Here is a 19,003-nt window from a genome sequence, read left to right as displayed (position 1 = left end):
GCCAGGGCACAAATGAGAGGGATGGAAATTTACTTCTTCAAACTGCAGCTTTGCAACAGAGACATGAAGCAAGCACTAATGATGATGTTTTGCATCTTCATGTCAGGATGGTTATTCACTGCCTCTAGTTTAGCAATTTGTCATTCACAAGTTAAGAGCTAGACAGAGAGAAACATTTCTCCCTGCACTTTTTTCTTCCAAAAATAATTTTCCTTTCTAAAAAGGCAAGCTGATAGTAATCTAAATATTATGTTATCTACAATGTTTTGTTACTTCCACCTTTTTTCTTTTTGTTGGAGTCTATTCCTGAGAGTCAATGCTGGTACCTAAAATCAGACACATTTCTCTTCTGGTCATGTATTTCATTGGTTTGGTAGCACTGGGAATATTTTATAGTCCATTGAAAGTAATTAGTGTAGCCTGGTGAAACACACTGAGCATAGCAACCATGGCATGAGGTTTATTGCCTGATCTATATTAAAAAATATTTCAATTAATATTAAAGAAGACAAACCCCAATGGCTTTACAATTAACTCACAGTATGGGATCACAAGCACATTGGTCATAGATGCTGAAATACAAGTCTCATGGCAGCTGTGGACTGAATCCTTCTCAGTCATTCAGATGGAGAACCAAATGGCCTTTTCTGATCTCAGTGGAGATAGGTGGATGTTGCTGAGAAGAGCATCTGCCCTGGTATAGGTACAGAGGGAGAGGGGTCCTTGATATACAATTGCTGCCTAGGTGTAGTTCAGTAGCACTGCAGGTGACACCCTACCATTTTCTTGGAGCTTTGACTTATTTGAATGAACTACCTGACTTCCAGCATGGTCTGGGTTTTGATGCAAGTGACTGATTTTTCTGGTTTGAATGGCAGTCCATGACAAATGGTAATACTTGGGAGAGGCAGCAGCCTTGACTTTTGTGTGTGCATCTGAGTTACCTGGTGCAATGGAATTAATCACTTCTTAGGTCTCATTAAAAAGCCATAACTGTAATTGGTTACTGTATTTTAATTACCCCACTCCCTTTCCTTTGTCTAATGCACTATCACTTTTCCATCTTCATTCTGCTTTTTGAGTGTTTTAGGATGTCCCTTCCAGCACCTACATGCTTTGGGGCCTGTTGCTTGGTGGTTTCTAATGCATTGCTGAGCTCCAGGGCATGCAGCCGCTGCAAGGAAAAGGCATTCTGAGTCCATCAGAGCAGAGGGCCTGTGATGAGAACATCACAGGGCTATGTGTGTACGTGGTGAGTGGGGGATGCTTGGGGTCATCCTTGTTAGACTATTAAGTTGCCAAGAAGGGGGGATCTGCTGGAAGGGAAAGTAGATTCATGGGGCTTTTTGAGATTAGTCACCAAGTTATTCTGCGGGAAAAGAAGAGAAAGCAAGAAGCGTGCTTGAGTGCAGAAGGGGTGAGCTACTGAGCAAGAGAGGGCGAAGGTACAGAGAGACAAAAGGACTGAAGATCTCTTGAGGGGTGAGTAAGATTGGGCCAGCCTGTCTCAGCTTCGGGCAGCTATCAGAGATGGGCAGTGGACTGATAGGAGATCTGACTGAGCCCTGCTCTCCATCTTGCCCTCACGCAGTGCTGGTTCCTGTGCAGCCAGATGCATCCGTGATGCTGGAGCCTGTTTATAACTGGTTTCTTTCTCTCCATTTGCAGAAGCAGAAGAGCTCTATCAGAAGAGAGTTTTAACCATCACGGGAATCTGTGTTGCCTTGCTTGTTGTGGGCATCGTCTGTGTGGTAGCTTACTGTAAAACCAAGTGAGTATGCGTGGTTAACAGACAAAAAGTGGTGAGAGGTTACTGAGCAGTCGAGTCGGTGCTTCACACTTTCGTGCTGTTCACCCAATGCTATTTTTAAAGTGGTGCTGTGCTGTGGCATTCCCAGTGAGGTCTTGTGAAGAAGGCCAATAAAGCCATCTATCATTCTGTGCCCAGGCAGGACGTTTTCCTGGGACCTCTTCCTTGTCCCCTGGTTCAGCATCACATTGTGAAGCCAGGTGATGGTGTGTGACTGGGAGAAGTTGTTCCCTGAGCCAACAGCTTATCACCTGACAGATGAAGAAAGCTGGGCTGTGGCCCAGGAGCTGTGGTCTCAGTTGTTTACATATCAGGGACTTTTAAGGCAATAAAGATTGAGCGAAAGACTTGGGAACCTCTTCTACGGTCAGCCTTCCCTGCCTGGACAGCACCTGTTTCCCCACCTGGACCTTGAGTGGGTTTGGGTTCACTTTCTATTCCCCCAGGAGACAGGGAGACTTGTGAAGTGAATGTCCTCCCAGAGACATGGGGAGGCTGTCCCACATCATGCTTAATGCAGGACAGTGCAAGTGCCTCGCCACCAAGACCAAGCCAGGACCGGCTTCCCCTTTCCCTTCTCCCCACTTTTCTCTTCTGCTCCTAGTCCCATGCTTCCTCTGCCTCCACTGCATTGTGCTGGGCCTTGTTTTGCAACAAGGAGACTGTGGACCCCGTTCTCTGAAGCAGCCATAGTAGCAAACATTCACATTTCTTTGAAAAAGCAGCTAAGGTGACTAATTTTGAATATTTGCAGCTTTCCATAAATACCACTGAAATATCAAGTGTGTCAAGAGGTGAATCAATACCTGGTTGTTGCCTCCTTTATCATCTGCTTCCTCCAGAAAAACCTGGAGGCAGAGGACCCCATGAGATAAACCTAATAGATTTTTTCCTTTCCTTTTTAAAGGAAACAAAGAAAACAGATGCATAATCATTTACGACAGAATATGTGCCCTGCCCATCAGAACAGGAGCCTTGCAAATGGGCCAAGCCATCCACGTTTGGATCCTGAGGAAATCCAAATGGCTGATGTAAGACCTTTGTCTCATTCTCCCTGTATGTTACTGAGTGGACACGTGTTCTGTCAGGGGTTTGAGGTGGATTTGTACGCTTACACTCCTGTGTGCCTTTGCAAGAAGAGAAAATACTAAGAAAATTGAATGAGAAGATGAGGTTCTGCACAGAAACATTTCCCAAAACAAAATCTGGAGGGAAACGTGAATTTACTTTGAAGCATCAAAGATGCGATTAGGGCACTCAGGACAGGCTTGTTGTGATGAATCAAGTGCGATCCTGTTTTCTTCTCTGTGAGATGTTCCCAATGTTTCCCATTTATTAAGCTGTCCAAGTGAGCCTCATTTTGCAGCATGACAAATGGGAACAGCACAGTGCGGGTTGGAGCAACCACAGTGGCTGTGTTGCACATCATGGGTCAGCACCACGTATGTCTGCCTGCCCACACTAGTTGCTTCCTGTGCAAGGTGACACAACCTGGTGGGGTCCCAGTGTGTCACTTTAGTGACAACCTTCTAAGAATTTAGGGCCAGATCCAGAAAAGCAGCTCGGCCACTCTTCTAACATCAGTCATAGAAGAATCCCATTGAGCTGTGTGTTCTCACTGTCAACATGCTTAAATGCCCTGCTGAACTAAGCCATTGAAAGGGATCAGAAAAAGGGAGAGGGGAGGCAGATCCAAAACAAAAGTACTCCCCTGGGCCAGAGAATTTTCAGTTTCTCATATTCCAAAAATTTTGCTTTGGAAATTTCCTTTTGCCTTCCCTTAACCTCTGCTGCAGCTTAACATCTGCTGTGTGCAAATGTTCATGTGCACTGATCCCTGATGGGAATCACGGAATCAGAGAGTGGTTTGGGTTGGAAGGGACCTTAAAGACCAGCTAGTTCGAACCCCTTTGCCACAGGAAGGGGCACCTTCCACTAGATCAGGTTGCTCAAAACCCCATCCAGCCTAATCCTGAATACCTCCAGGGATGGGGCATCCGCAACCTCTCTGGGCAACCTGTTACAGTGCCTCACACCCTCAGAGTAAAGAATTTCTTCCTCATATCTAATCTGAATCTACGTGCTTTCAGTTTAAAATTATTAAGCATTGTCCTATCACTACATGCCCTTGTACAAGGAGTACTCTGAGTCAGTTACAAGCTCTGCTGGGTTACCTTTGGGATGCTAAAATTTAACTAGGTGTAAAGCCAGCACTGAAAGAGGAGGTAAAGAAAATTTTAAAGAATCAGCCATCTGAGCCTGAAATGCTGACTCCCCCAGAGAGCTTTCTCCCCGTGAAGAGCACGGCTGACCCTGCTTACTTTTAGATGAAGGAATGTTTCAGTATAAATATTAGGATTACACCTAGTGTTTCAATAGGGTTATGCTTCTGACAGATCTCATATGGTTGCTTTGTTTTTGGTACTCTGTCTGATGCATAACCTCCTGCAAGAAGAGATGCATTTCTGCTCAGTAGCATCAAATATAAAGTGCTGCCACAGCTGTCTGGGGAACCCCTTGGATCTTCGTACTCCTCTGTAATCCCTGTGCCAGGGCTCTTTTCCAGCATTCAAAGTGCAGAGGCAGAGAGGGGCCACTGCATGGCATTTTCCAGCTTCCTTTTTTCCTTCTGTGGGCTAGGGAGCTGCGGTACTCGCTCAATCCTCAAGTGGTTTCACCAGAAATAATGCAGCCAGCAGAATTTGGCTGCAGCAGTGCTGACAAGCTATTGGCTGATCTGTGTGATTCTTTGTATTTTACAGTATATTTCTAAGAATGTTTCTGCCACCGAACATGTGATCCGTAGGGAAACAGAGACAACCTTTTCGGGAAGTCACTCCTGCTCCCCATCACATCACTGCTCCACAGCCACTCCAACGTCCAGCCAGAGGTGATGTATACCATTTCCCCCTGAACTCTTACTGCTTGCCTTAGGATTCTGTGAGATACAAAGCCAGTAAAAGATTCTCCTTTCATCTCTCTTTCTGTTTTAAGTTGATGTTTGGCATTACAGTGCCATACAGGCCATTGCCAACACTTGCAGATCTTTGCTAGCACAGCTGGTTAGTGAGAGGTGTGGAAAGGTGTGATGCTGCAGGTCAACTGCAACAAGGACCCAAAAGGAACCTACTGCACTGACAGAGGTGGAAGTCAGGATATGAAGTTGTACTTTCATGCCTTGAACAGACTCAAACTGGAGCATGCACCTAGGGAAGCTTTTCCAAGTTGTTCTTGCAACCGCACAGCACACCTGCATTAATTCATTAAGCATCCAATGGTTATTTCATGCTTGATATATTTGCCTTTTGTAAGGTAAGCTATGACAAACATCACAAAATATTTTGCCTAGTCTGCAAAGTTAGGGTTTAATTTTGGGAATCAAGTTTTTTTGTCAGAAGAACATAGGTTTTCACATTTCAAAATAGCCATCAAGGGGGAAGACCAGCATGACTCAGTTGAATTTCTTGCTGGTCTTAAGAACATTTATATTGCAGATGGAGCTTTTCCATTACTATGGTGTCCAGAAAAGTCATTCAAATGCTCTAGAGAAAGTCCTGCACTATTCTGAGTTTGGGCATTCAGGTCTTCCATCTTATATGATGAAATCTCATTGTGTTCTTCCAGTAAGTGACAGTGCTTCCCTGTGAGAATGCATGCCTTTGAAAAGTAACTAGGGTGCGGGGGATCCATATTTACCTTCTGTCAATGACACGTAGATCACATGCTTTGACTTCATAAGCAAAAGTTATCCTGGCTTATTTACTTCATTAGACTGGTGTGTTTGTATCCATTTGTCCAGGAAGCAGTGAATCCTTTCAGGTAAAGCTTGAAGATGCATTCTGGCAGATTTCTTCAGGGTTCAGGCATTCGTTAGGGAGGAGAACTCAGTGTACAATGCATCAGCTTCAGATATCATACATAGGTTTTCAGGAAAATTCCTCCCCAGAGTCCATTGGTTCAACTTCCAGTAAGTAAAGAGGGAGACAAGAAAGATTTGCTGGGCTGGAAATGACTACTTTAACCAGGGAAGTCCCCCCCTCAGTGAGCAGATGGGGTGTTTTCCAGATTTTTTGAAATTTTATGCTGCAGCTGAATTCTGGCTAGCTTTGAGCAGGCTTGAGCAAGGTGCACAGAGACTCCTGTGCCTGCAGAGCTGCACCTTGCTGGCCTTCAAGGCTCACTTCAAAGTCCTTGGATCCCAGGGCCATCTCTGAGTACCTCCTGAAGAAGCAAAGTTGTGTCTGGAGGGCAGCATTAATATATGACAGGTGTGGGGAGATACCTACTTGCATAGCCTCTGGTCCTGGCTACCTGCCATATAATTTTCCTGAGTCAAGTGCAGTGAGCAGGTGTCTCTTGAAGTCATGCCAGAGGCAAACTGCTAGCATAATATGGTTCCATTTTACTTTATCAGCACCTCTAATGAGGATGCTGTTTGAAGTTATAAATCAATGCTTTGGTTGCAACTGAACATGTGCCTGGAGCTATTAATAATTAACAACTTCTTTGGAAGTCTTAATGAGGCCTCTGTAAACCCCCACCCAAAATACTCTGCCACCACAGCTCCATCTGGTGCAGTTTGGGAGCTCAGAGCTCTTGCTCCAATCCACATGGATTTGTGCCATGGAGAGCAGTCAGCCCGGTGTGGGTGGACCCTCGGTGTGTGCAGGACCCCATGCTTCACTGGTGCGTGCTTGTGGGATGTCATCTCTGCACCAAGCCAAGGGCAGGGGGAGTTCCAGGCTGACCAAGGACTATCCATCATAGCTGGTAGCTTCAGTCTAGCTCCTCGAATGTATTTTGCTGCCAAAACCTTTTTTTTTTTTTTTTTTTAATTAGTAGGAGTGCTTTTCTCTGTTGGTCATGAAGTAATTCTGAGTCTTTTTCTGACTCTGTTCTGGTAGCATTTGTGAAGGGGCTGCTTCTTGGCAATGTGTGAAGATCCTTTGCAGACTTGCCTTGGCACAGCCAGTGCATTGCTCTGCACCAAAACACTTTGCGATTACAAAGCAGAATTTCCCAGGCCTCCCTGCAGAGGCTGTCCCATCCTATTCCCACCATCAGGAGTTGGTGAGTTAAATACCCAGTGTGCACTGCAATGCCCTTCTTTATTCTCTAAAATCAGACCTCCAAGAAACAGTGAAACAAATCAAAACTGGGCCTTCCTGGCCAGATGTATTTCCATGAGAGACAGAAAAGGGATATCAGTGCAGAGCAGAGTGTGATCTGTGGCTGCATGTGGCATTTTTGAGAAGACGTTAGCAGGGGTTCCTTGCTCATTGTCCATATGGACTTTGATCCACAGACATGAAAGCCACACCTGGAGCCTGGAGCGGACGGAGAGCCTGACTTCAGATTCCCAGTCTGGGATAATGCTGTCTTCGGTGGGAACCAGTAAATGCAACAGCCCTGCATGTGTGGAGGCGCGGGCCCGCCGCGGGGCTGCCTTCTGCATTGAGGACTCGCGGCGGCCCATGATGCAGTATCGCGACTCAGTGGATTCGCTGCGGGACTCGCCGCATAGTGAGAGGTCAGACTCCCCTGCTTTGTGCTGCCTGGGCATGACAGAGGCCAGACATGCCCCTCTCTGCTGGATGGAAATCCATTCATGTCCACCCTGGCCTAGAGTAGCAGTCCCGTGGTAATCCAGAAGAAGCTCCAGCTCTGGTCCTGACTGGAGGAATCCATGTCCCCAAGAGGTCACTCTGGTAGCAGCAACAAGCATTGCACCTTGTCAGTTGTTCCTTGCTCACCTGGGGGCAACACAGGTTTGGAGCGCAAGTTTGAGAGCAGCTGAAAATATCTGGCTGCAATCAGCAACTGATGAAGTCCTCCCTGCAGAGAAGGAGGGCAGATTTGTGGGGCAGCAGCTCAAGCAGGGGCTGGCTTCCAGGTACTTGGATAAGTCCTCAGTGTACCTTTGGGTGGCATGGAGAGCAGACGTGCTGCATGTGGGCACAGCCTTGGGATGGGGCTCTGTAAGACCCAGCTCTCTGGGGAAGATGACTGCAGAGATGGGAAATCACCAGCTAGTGACAGAGAGTTGTCCTCTTCCTGTGTCTGGTTCCTCATGGTGCTGAAGCACATCTCCACACTTGCTGCAGCCCTCCATGAGTCACCATGGATGACACAGGTGGCCACCCAACCTCTTTCGGGCATTTACCCGTCAGGGCAACGGGACTTGTCCAAAGAAGGCAAGTTGCTCACTTGTTTCTGATCCCAGTCCATTCAGACAGGCTGCTGGGAGGTGCTGCAAGATTTGCAGTGTTGCAGGGTGAGAATTGCCCTGTCCCAGATAAAGTTCAGTCCCAACAGTCATGCAGGACTGGTCCTGAGCCTTATCCTGCAGCAAGGGAAGCACATCCAGCTCAGCTGGCATGAAGGCTCCCTGGGAGCCACATCTCAGCTGCCAAGTGCTGGGCTCTGTGGTGAGCTCCTCACATGGTGGAGGAGCAAGGGTGCAGACTGAGCAACTCCCTCACGAAATCTGGTCTTGGGGACCACCATGCTTTGGTGCCCAAACACCCACCAAAGCCGGCAGCTCATCCTCCCTCAGACACTGCAGTACAAGGTCCCTCCACCCCCTTCCCCAGGAGATGCAGTGCTCCAGAACCAGGCACATCAGGGGTCCCCCATATCAGTGCCGGGTGTTCAGCAGAGTGCAGCTGCAGCTGGCAGGGTTTGGGATGCTCCCTGTCCAAACAGAGGTGTTGTTTCTTCCAGGTACGTGTCAGCCCTGACCACACCAGCACGCCTGTCGCCCGTGGATTTCCACTACTCGATGGCCACGCAGGTGCCCACCTTTGAGATCACCTCCCCCAACTCCGCACACGCTGTCTCCCTGCCCCCAGCAGCTCCCATCAGCTTCCGTGTGGAGGAACAGCAACCCCTCCTGCGGCGGTACCAGCTTCCCTTCCAGGACACGCAGAGGTACGACAGCTACTACCAAAGGAAGACCTACCTAAATGACAGCATGGGGAGCCTGCCCTCCAGCCCCTTCCGCATCACGGAGGATGACGAGTATGAGACAACACAGGAGTATGTCACAGCACTAGAACAGCCAAAGAAAACAGCCAGCAGCAACAAGCGTTGGAAAAAGTCCAAACTGAACGGGCACGTACCCCACAGAGCCAGAGCGGTCCGGGACTCCTTCTCCTTGAGCAGCGCCTCTTACAGCGAGTCTGACGAGGAGCTGGTGGCTGAGAGCACCCCCTTCCTAAGCACTCAGAACAATGAGGCGATGAACACAGAATCGCCTCCGCTCCACCGGCCAGGTGACAGCCGGACTTACCATTCCTACAGCAGGCACAGCGCTCACGGGGAGAGCGGGCGCAGCAGCCTGGCACACACAACGCCCAAACAAGACCCCGATCCTCTCTAGGCGCCTCGCAGACATACCCGCATGGAGGAGGCGGAGGAGGGAGGCAAAACAAAAATGAGACAAAAATAAATATTTTTATTTTATATAAAAGAGGAAAAAATATAACAAATAAAATGTTTTATTTTCATTTTAGCAAAGTTGTCTTATAATAGCTAACAGCAATGACTTTTTTATAGGGAATCTCTATTTATATGTAATGTCTTGATTTTCAGCTTCCAAGAAAAAAAAATAAAAAATAATAAAAAAAAAGAAGAAATGGAAACAAACAATAAAGTAAAAAAAAAAAAAAAAGGTGGGCCAATTTTTGACTACTTAAAAATAGAAAATAAACCTATCGTGGTGCCTTTTGCTGTATGCTAGTGCTGGGATTCATGCCGAGGATTCTGTTTCAGTAGCATTTTTAAGATCACAGATTTTTATTTGGGAGACAACCTGTCACAAGGGCACTCTTCCATCAGAAGAAAACAGCCTCACCACTTTGCCCTATACCCTGCTATTAATGATCTTGTTCTATCATTTTAACACACATCAAGGACATGATTGGGAGCATTTCCATTATCATGTCTAATGGGGGTCTGTCTTGCCCCATAAAATACTTGTATTTTTGCTTAAATCAGGAGAAAAAGAAACTGAGCAGCACCATACCGAAATGCAGAAATAATGTTTCTTTTGCCACACAGGTAGGAAGAGAAAATGAAATGCAGCAGCAGCCCTTACAATATAGCTCTGAACTTTTGGCCGTTTCACATGTGAGTGTGAAATTGGGTTGGCAGAGGTTTGTAGTCCAATACGTAAGACATTTGTAGGAATGTGGTGAAATAAAACCCTGTTACATATGGTTCAATACCGTCACTGAAGCCAGCCCTGACAGGCTGGTGGTACTGCACAGTGGTCCTGGCAGGGCAGAGCCGCACTGGACCTGGTGCCATGCTGGCTGTGGCATCCCCTTGACCAAGCACGCAGTGGCCATGGTGTGGCATTTGCTATGGTGCTGTGTGGGCTACAGTGTCCTGCGCACCATTCTTGCCACCGAGGACGCCCAGAGGGCACAGCATGGCCACTGCTGCCCCAGGTGCTGTGCCAGACAGCCGCTGGCTGTGCTGCCCTGGTGTCTGAGTGCTCCGGCCCCGCGCATAGCCCCTTGCGTTGGCTGGGAAGCACCGCGGGCACCACACGGGGCAGCCCAACGAGCGGATTCCTCTGTCCCGCCGTGCCCTTTGTTGTAAAGACAGTTGTTACTGTAATGTCTTGCCACCGATGACAGACATCGTGTTTCCAAACCCGGAGCAGCTCTGGCCATTGGCTCTGTGGCGCAAAGAGACAGTCCTGCGTTTCCAGGCAGCAGAGCATCCTGGTGGAAGTGCCCCTCTCGCCTCAGTTCTCTGCAGCAAACCTGTTTACATTGTAGCCTGACTTTTTTCTTTTTATATTTTTACTTCTGCATGTCCTTTGCATTTCAGATACTGTAGATTGGATGCATGGTGAAGCTGTGACTGAGAAGATAATACAACAATTGACAGTGTATTTCATTTAACTTTTAGCAATAAAGTAACTAAACCCTCTATTCCTCACCCGTGATGGGGTCAGATAGAAAACTCTGCTAATTTGTCATAAGATGATTGTCAAAGTTTGCTCTGGATTGTCTGAATGTCAGAACTCTCGACTGTTTAACACTTGAACATTTTTTATATTATAAATAAAATAAGAAATAACAAACTGTGGGCAGCATTGATCTAAGGCAATTTGGGGGGCAATGGGTAGGCTGTGACAAGTACAATACACAGAATCACAAAATGGTTTAGGTTGGCAGGGACCTCTGGATGTCAGCTGGTCCAACTGCCTGCTCAAGCAGGGACACCCAGAGCTGAGTGCCCAGGACCAGATGCAGATGGGTTTTGAAGATCTCCAAGGAGGGAGATGCCACAACCTCTCTGGGCAACCCGAGCCAGTGCTTGGTCATCCTCAGAGTAAAAAAAAAAAAAAAAAAAAAAAAAAAAAAGCATCTTCTTGTGTTCAAACTCCATTTCTTAATATTATTTTTTTTTAATTTGTGTCCACTCACTTCCTCCCATCCCGTCACCAAACCCTACTGAGAAAAGTCTTGTCTGCCAGTCCATCCCATCCCATAATATATTAATATACATGAATAAGGCCCCCTTGAGCCCTTACTTCTCCAGGCTGAACAGTCCCAGCTCTCTCAGCATCTCCACCTAAGACTGATACTCCAGTCCCTTAAGTGTCTATGCCCCTGAAGTCCCAGAGGTGGGTGTTTTTCTACCTGACTGGACGTTTCACCTTCACCACTGGGCTCAGGAGTGGAGGCTTACTGAGGTGAATGGGTGCTACCCCACACATCTGAGAGGATGCCACTCGTTCTCTACCTCCAGGCTGGGAGGTTCACCCCATCAGCCCACTGGTGGAAGCTTTTTGTTCTGACAAGAAAGGCCAAGATGCATGCCGTGTACTTTGCATGCTGGCACTGATTCCCGTGACTTCTGCAGTGGACTGGAGATGCATTGGGTCCAATTCTGCAAGTGCTGTGCTGCCCACCTGCAAAAAAGGTCCCTTCTTCAGCTCTTGCATGGCAAATCTCTGACTCTGGCTAGTTCACATGTAGGGGGATCTCTAACATTATGGTTTATTCACAGGAAGCAGTTTCTGAGATTATATCATCGTGTTCCATGGCTCAGCCCAGCTGCCTAGTTCCTGCTCAGTGATATGACAGATGTCAAAAAGTCCCAGCTGATGCCATCTAGTAGGAAAGGGAACTCTTAAACTCTGGTCCCTACATGTGAAGACTTTTCAGAGTTGACCTCATAGAAACACACAGAGCTATGAGAGAAATCCCCAGTCCCTCAGTCTGGGATGAAGGCCAGGTTAAACTGCTGCACAGCCTCAGTCTGGGCTTCTTCTGCTCCAGCATCAGGATGTTCATTGTCTTGGAGATGACCTTTCTGGGTCACAGACCTCCCCTGACATCCATCACATGTACTGTGGGGATTCCAGCCAGACCAGAGGGCTCAGCACTGCACCCTGAATAAAAGCATCTTAACACTGATTTCCCAAAGATTGAAAGTGAAAGGATCTTGCCCTCCTGCTATGTGTTCAATGTAGTGTCTACCCAACAGCAGTGTGCAAAGGAGGTACTAGATGTCTAGGACTGGAGATAAAGGTGGTAGGGTCAAGTCCTGGTTTGGATGACCTTTGTCATGTAGTCTCCGGACACATCTTGTCCCACTTTTGTGCAGCCCCATGCCTTTCTGGATGAAAGGAGCTTTGCCAGGTGCTGAGCTGCTTTCATTGTCTGCAGAACCATAGCTGTGCTTGGCCATGCAGCTATGCATGCTCCTGTTTGTTCCTGGGACAGGCTGTGGCTGACCATTGACCTTGATCTCCTGACTTACCTCCTCCAGCAGCTCCTGGAGCACAGCAAGATTGACAGGAATAGGCAGAGAGCACCTCCCTGGGTGTGGGAGCTCACCCAGGGTGAGGATCCCTGGGGAAACCAAGCTTAAAGATGGCAGAGATGAGGGGCCTTTGGGTTCCCAGAGCCACCCTGCTTCTCTGACTGGCTCTCCCCTGTGTCTGTGAGCTGGTGAGCTCTGCCCCTGGAGAAGTCCACCTGATGCTGTAATAAAGTTGTCCCCTCAGCAACATCTGCATTACAGGAAGGCTGCAGCTCTGGGGCCTCCTACAGCTGCACTTTGGGCCGCTGTGCAGCACAGTGGTGTGGCTGAACCATGGGGGGGTACTCAGGGCAGCTGTTCCACATCAGGGCATCACCATCTGCTCAGTCCCATGCAGGGAGATGTTCTACTGCTCCGTGGTTTTCGGGACTTGTGACACTCTACAGATAGAGACATCACTAACTCTGAGCTGTAGCTGCCTCGTGATTTCTTGTGGTGATTTCTTGTTTCATGTGCCCCTGGTTTCCCATAATTTTGTTCTGCATTTGGTGGCAGTTACACTACTTTTCTCTCAAATTGCCTCTGAAGGAAGCTTGTATCTATCTCATTTTTTCCCCATCTGGTCTATTTTTAAAGCCCTCATCTCCAACTATGTGTATTGTTAGGATTTAGCCATTAATATTTTAGAGCAATTTTCACAGGTGAGGAGAGCCACTGACACCTTAATGCCATCTCTGCTCGGCAAGTACGATGATGCCACCCTTCCCAGAGGGGCTAGAATCACTTTGTGGACACAAATGGTGAGGTGCAAACAGGAGAGGAATGTCAGACCCTGGCTTTGGGATTGTAAAACCTCCTGACAAAGCTGTCAGCAGTTTTGTCCCATTGCCTGTCAAATAGGCACTGCCTGCATCTGAGTGCTCACATCTACAGTGCGGCGTTGGCCCTGATCCTGCCAGGGGCATAGGGGAGCTCCTGGCCATGTCACATGCTCTCTGCCGCTGCTCCTCCTCACAGGATGCATGGTGAAGGGGGAAGGTTTCATGTCCTGGCTGCATGTTCTGGAAGAAAGTGCATTTGGGTGCCTATAGGAGGAGAAAAAGATCTGTCTGTTTAATTCCTCTAAGCTGCTGCCCTCTCATAGCAGCAGCTGAGTCCTTCTCCTCCAGGCAGGGAAAGAGGGAGAAAACAAATAAAAACAAAAACAAAACAACAAACAAACAAAAAGCACTTTTTGCCTGGTCATACACTGAGGTGGAAGGTTGGTCCAACAAGATGTTTTGGGGTATTCTTAGTGCTCCCTTGTAGGTAAGAGGGCACCACATCTGCAAAGGCATATGCACCCAGATGAGCCCTCGTGTACCAGGACAAACTGTGTTGGTTGTCACCAAGTGCAGGTTTAACTCCCTTGGTTATCTTGCCAAGGGCTCTTTAATCCATGCTGCCACATCCACTGGGTGGAGACCCTCATGACTCTGAGGCCTGGTGCACAAAGAAGACTTCACAAGATCCCGCTCTTTCCTGCAACTTAGTCCTGTCCAAGGATGACAGAGTGGCACCTTCAACATGGGGGAAAAAGACACTCTTTTTGGATTTCTTGGACAAATTAGAGCTTAGAGATTCTACTGCCTGAGGTAAGGGTTAGTCAGAAAGGACAGGCTGAGGCACAAGATATTACCTGGGATTTTGGACAGCAAAAGTTGGGCCTGACTTTCATCTAGGCTTCCACTGTGAGTGAGTGAGTGAGTGAATGAGTGAGTGAGTGGGCATCCCCAGAACCAGATACTTCATGTGAGTAGGAGTATCCTGAAGGACCCCAGTGTAAGGGATGCCTGTACCTACACCTGACACTGCAAAGAACATGGCACATTTGAGAAACAGCTACAACACCCAATGAAGGCAAATGCTCCTTCGAGAACAGTTCCCAGAACATCTCCAACCACCAGTGCAGATGTTGACATCTTTCTCCTCCCATAAACCTACATGGACTGACAGACCTAAGATGCACCAGATGAAAGGAAATGTTACCTGAACGTGTCAATAAAGCAGCCCATCTGTCTCACCTGCTTTACCGGCAAGCCATCCATCCAAAGATTAGGCAGGCAAGTGCTTTCAGTAGGATAGGTGTGCTGGCACCCTACTCATGGAAAAGCATTGATACTTTCTCGTGCTGGCCAGAGAGTCCTGGCTTTCTCTTTGCAGGAGCTGATAGAGGTCTGTGTGAACATGGTCATGCAGGGCTGTGAAGTCTGCGACCAATCCAGCACACAGTGGAACCACATTTCAGACCAATTCTCTTTACCAACAGATTCAGCTTTATTATTATTCTTTTTTACATGATTCTTAGTGCATCATTTCAAATAAGCTATCAAACTGTACAAAGAAACAGAGATAAAAGAAGAGGTGACAAAATAGGATGGAGGTTTTTAGTAGTATGAACCATCGTGGAAAACAGTAGTCAATAGTCTCTCAGACTTTGAAGGTCCAAATAAATCTTCTTTGTTTAAAAAATGCTGCAAAATATAAACAATAAATGACTGTAGTTAGCAGCTACAAGATCCCTCAAAACTGGAACTTGATTACTATGAATGCACCTAAAGGAAAGAAAGGCAATTTGGGATAAGGAACCAAACCAAATAGCAAAATAAATAAATAAAGTGCGGGAGAACAGTTGTGGCATTGAAATGCAGTGGAATCGCTTCTAGTACAACAGTAAATCATTGGACCACAGACAGCAGAAAGGAACGGAAACACAATTCCCTCTTTAAAAGAGTACAGCATACGAATCGCAAAATGGAGGAACTACAACACTGATGGGCAGTTAAAATTGCTCCTGCACACAAAGGTTCAGCTGGATCTGAAGCACATTTCCAACTGTGCTTGAACCCAAAGTGGCAGATGCCATGGATGCTAAATAAACAGCCTTTTGGCTAGTTTGTCTCAACAAACAGGAACAGGAGTGCGATGTTTCACAGCAAAGCCAGGTGGGCTTTCCATTCAAGTACAAAAAGGGAAAAAAAAAAAAAAAAAGAAAAAAAAAAAGAAACATAGGCTACTGCATTTTTGAAAATGTCCTGTTCAGACCCTCCATGGTCCCTAGTGTCTTCTCCAGGCAGCTTACCTTCTCTTGCACACTGAGGTTAAAATCCCATATTAAGTTTTCCTTATATATATATATTTATTTATATATATTCATATGTATATATATTTATATATATATAAAAAGGATAGGGTGACAGAGGGCACTTCAGGCCTCTACTGCCATGGGCAGATGACAGTCCCACACACTGTGCTGAAGACGCCTCTCACTCAGTTGGTGGCTAGCTCACAAAACCTGTCCTATTGTGACGTGCCAGACAGCACTCCTCTTGTGCGAGGGATGTGCTCCCTGCTGCTCTGTGCCTTTCTCTGAGAGTGCTGGTGGTGACGCAGACACCATTGTCCCGGCTGAGTTTCTTGCCCTGCTGGGAACTGTGGATGTGAACAAGTGGAAACTCCAGGGAGAGAAGGAGGAAGGAGGAGGAGAAGATAGGGCTGGTGGAAGAGAGCAACCCGGCACCTGGAGAATGAGCGTATCCCTTTATTGTGCAGGCTGCAGTAGAAGGGAAAGAAAAGCCACTGGTGCTGTTGGGGAAAAGAAGAGATGGAGTGTCCATGATGCTGAAATGCCAGAGCATTGCCAAGGAGTGTCAACTAAAGCTTCTTTGACTTCTTTCACTAGAGCAGTCACCGTGTCATACACGTCTACGGTTTTGTTTGTATAATTTCCTAGGTAAAATTGTGCTCATTGATCTAGTCCAGGAGCGCAAAGCATCACCAGTTCATTTCACCCATGCACACGTTCCTTGTTAAGTGTTCTGCTCTATTATGTCCTTTTCCACCTTACAGGTGACAGACACATGCCCTTGGCTCAAGGAAGGGCTTGAATGTGTCTTCCGCAAAGCAATGTCATCAGCTTCCACCTTAAAGAAACTGGTTTCAATTCTCTCCAGGTCATCTGTCCCAACTTTTATTTTCATGCACAGCAGATTGATGTATGTCTCGTAGCGGCTCTTCTGCAGGGAAAGACAAAACAGAGAAAAAAGCTTGGGAACAGGGACAGGCCACGGCATGTGTGGAAAGCAGAGGCGATGCCATCTGCTACTGCAGGAAAACACATACTATATTATCAGGATCCCACTGTTCACACTCTGCAAGAGCTATTTAATGACAGCACAATGTCTGGTCTAACCAAAGCCTTCAAAGACTTATTAACTTGCAGTTCAAAGGGTTGAGGAAAAAGTGAATGGTTGTGCAAGACTCTTGCTTTTACAGGTCTTGACTGTCACTCTGATTGTTTAAGGTGGGTACTGGAGGCAACAAAAGACCAACATAGAATAGAATCATAGAATCATAGAAATACAAGTTTGGAAAGGACCTACAAGATCATCTAGTCCAATCGTCCTCCTATCACCAATGCTGCCCACTAAGCTGCTAAATCATATCCTGTAGCACCTTGTCCAGGCGCTTCTTGAACACCACCAGGGACTGCCTCGACCACTTGACCACTCGACCACCTCCCTGGGCATGCCATTCCAGCACCTGACCACTCTGAGAGAAAAAGCTTTTCCTGAATTCTAATCTAAATCTCCCCAGGTGCAACTTGTGGCCACTTCCTTGAGTCCTATCATTAGTTATTTGAGAGAGAGGCTCACCGTCTCCTCACCACAACCTCCCTTGAGGAAGTTGTAGAGTGCAGTGAGATCTGCCCTGAGCCTTCTCTCCTCCAGACTAAACAACCCCAGCTCCTTCAGCTGCTCCCCATAAGACTTGTGTTCCAGACCCCTCACCAGTTTTGTTGCCCTCTCTGGACACGCCCCAGATGCCTCGATGGGCCTCAATGTCCTTCCTATAGTGAGGGGCCCAAAACTGAACACAGCACTTGAGGTGCAGCCTCACCAGAGAAGAGTACAGGACAACCAGCTCCCTGCTCCTGCTGGCTACACTATTTCTAATACAGGACAGGGTGCTGCTGGCCTTCTAGGCCACCTGAACACACTGCCGGCTCGTGTTCAGCCAAGCATTGATCAACAGTTCCAGGTCCCTTTCCTCTTTACAGTCTTCTGGGCACCCTGCCCCAAGCCTATAGTGTTGCATGGGGTTATTGTGGCCGAAGTGCAGATCTGCTTCTTCCTGACTTAAGACATTCAGAGTGCCCACACTCCTGCCTGCCTGTCTGAGAACAACGCTGTGAGGATGTCCCTGTTTAGCACATGGAAAGTTCCTCTCGGTCGATATAAATATTTCTGCTTGCATTGTTTTCATCCAGTAATTCACTGTGACCATTAAGCTGTGCCCCCATTGCTCTTCACAGAGGACAGCAAAAAAAAAAAAAAATCATAGAATAGAATAGAATATAGAATATCCTGAGTTGGAAGGGACCCTTAAATGGAGGCTATCTCTTCTCTGCCTGGCATCATTTCAAGACTAGATGGGACCTCTTTTTATGGACTTATGTAAAACCCCAGTCCTTTCCTCTAACATCTCAGAGGAAGCCTATACTCACTTCTTTGTCAGCACAGAGAAACAAGCATTTCTAGAGTATTTCTCATAAAATAGATTAGATGAGTCATGCTCTGGAACTGCCAGCTTCTTCTTGCAGACTGAAAAGGGAGCCTAGAGAAAAAGCTTGGATGGAGACTACTCCTCTGCAGATATCAAAAACAAGATGTCTGGAAAACAGGAGGCAGCAGCATGCAACTATTTGAAAGGTTGGCACAAACACAAGGGAACCAGCAGCCACAAACTATGGCTCTGGTGATTCAGGCTGGACATTACATGGTGTTCTTTCCCTAAGCGGGTGGTGGAGCCCTGGATTGTGGGAGATGGGAGATTTCCATCCGTTTCCAGGGATGGCAAGAAAATGCCACACTCAGCCCAGGCTAAAACTGGGAATAATCTAAGCTCCTGCTGAAAGCAGGAACAGACCCTCCAGCAGTCCCACCCCATTGCCACCTCTGTGGCAGGATTTCTGCCTTGTGCTCAACTTTCTCTGGAACAAAATATCCCATTTCTTCAATTAAATGCTACTGAGACTTTGCAGAGCATTTAAACTTAGCTACGTGCATCCTCAAAAAGTCTGCAAGCACCTGCAATGCTGGTTTTGGCTCTATTTACAGTAACAGTTACAGCAAAACAAGATTAATACTCCCACGGTTTCCTTTAGCTTTTTCTGAATGTTTCTGGAAAAGACTGATGTGCACTGAGAACAGAATCCCTTCCTTATTTGGGACCTGAGGAAATTTCAAGTTCCAGAACAGTAAAGGAAGACTTTATTTCTCTCATCACTTTTCCAAGCCTTGTGTTAGAAATCACAGAGGGGAGGAAATGTCATTTCTTTTTATAGATTCAATGGAAAACAGTGAG

General features: G+C 47.0%; 2 protein-coding genes across 5 annotated transcripts in view; one reads left to right on the top strand and one right to left on the bottom strand.

Annotated features, from left to right (window-relative positions):
- The window catches only part of NRG2 (neuregulin 2), a 98,155-nt gene extending 88,887 nt beyond the window's left edge, over nucleotides 1-9,268 (top strand). For both annotated transcript variants that reach the window (XM_032196747.1, XM_032196746.1), the window contains 5 exons: nucleotides 1,669-1,771; nucleotides 2,718-2,841; nucleotides 4,573-4,700; nucleotides 7,116-7,340; nucleotides 8,534-9,268. In XM_032196747.1, coding sequence (XP_032052638.1) covers nucleotides 1,669-1,771; nucleotides 2,718-2,841; nucleotides 4,573-4,700; nucleotides 7,116-7,340; nucleotides 8,534-9,191 — 1,238 coding nt within the window. In that variant the 3' untranslated portion in view covers nucleotides 9,192-9,268. The remainder of the gene's footprint in view (nucleotides 1-1,668; nucleotides 1,772-2,717; nucleotides 2,842-4,572; nucleotides 4,701-7,115; nucleotides 7,341-8,533) is intronic.
- Nucleotides 9,269-15,654: 6,386 nt separating this feature from the next.
- Nucleotides 15,655-19,003, bottom strand: part of PSD2 (pleckstrin and Sec7 domain containing 2) — an 86,990-nt gene continuing 83,641 nt past the window's right edge. For all 3 annotated transcript variants that reach the window (XM_032197062.1, XM_032197063.1, XM_032197064.1), the window contains one exon: nucleotides 15,655-16,653. In XM_032197062.1, coding sequence (XP_032052953.1) covers nucleotides 16,447-16,653 — 207 coding nt within the window. In that variant the 3' untranslated portion in view covers nucleotides 15,655-16,446. The remainder of the gene's footprint in view (nucleotides 16,654-19,003) is intronic.

The sequence above is a fragment of the Aythya fuligula genome, chromosome 14 (genome assembly GCF_009819795.1).
Source record: "Aythya fuligula isolate bAytFul2 chromosome 14, bAytFul2.pri, whole genome shotgun sequence".
In the NCBI taxonomy this organism is placed as follows: Eukaryota; Metazoa; Chordata; class Aves; order Anseriformes; family Anatidae; genus Aythya; species Aythya fuligula.
Note: the sequence above shows the minus strand (reverse complement) of the source record. Positions and strands in the feature narration are given on the sequence as shown.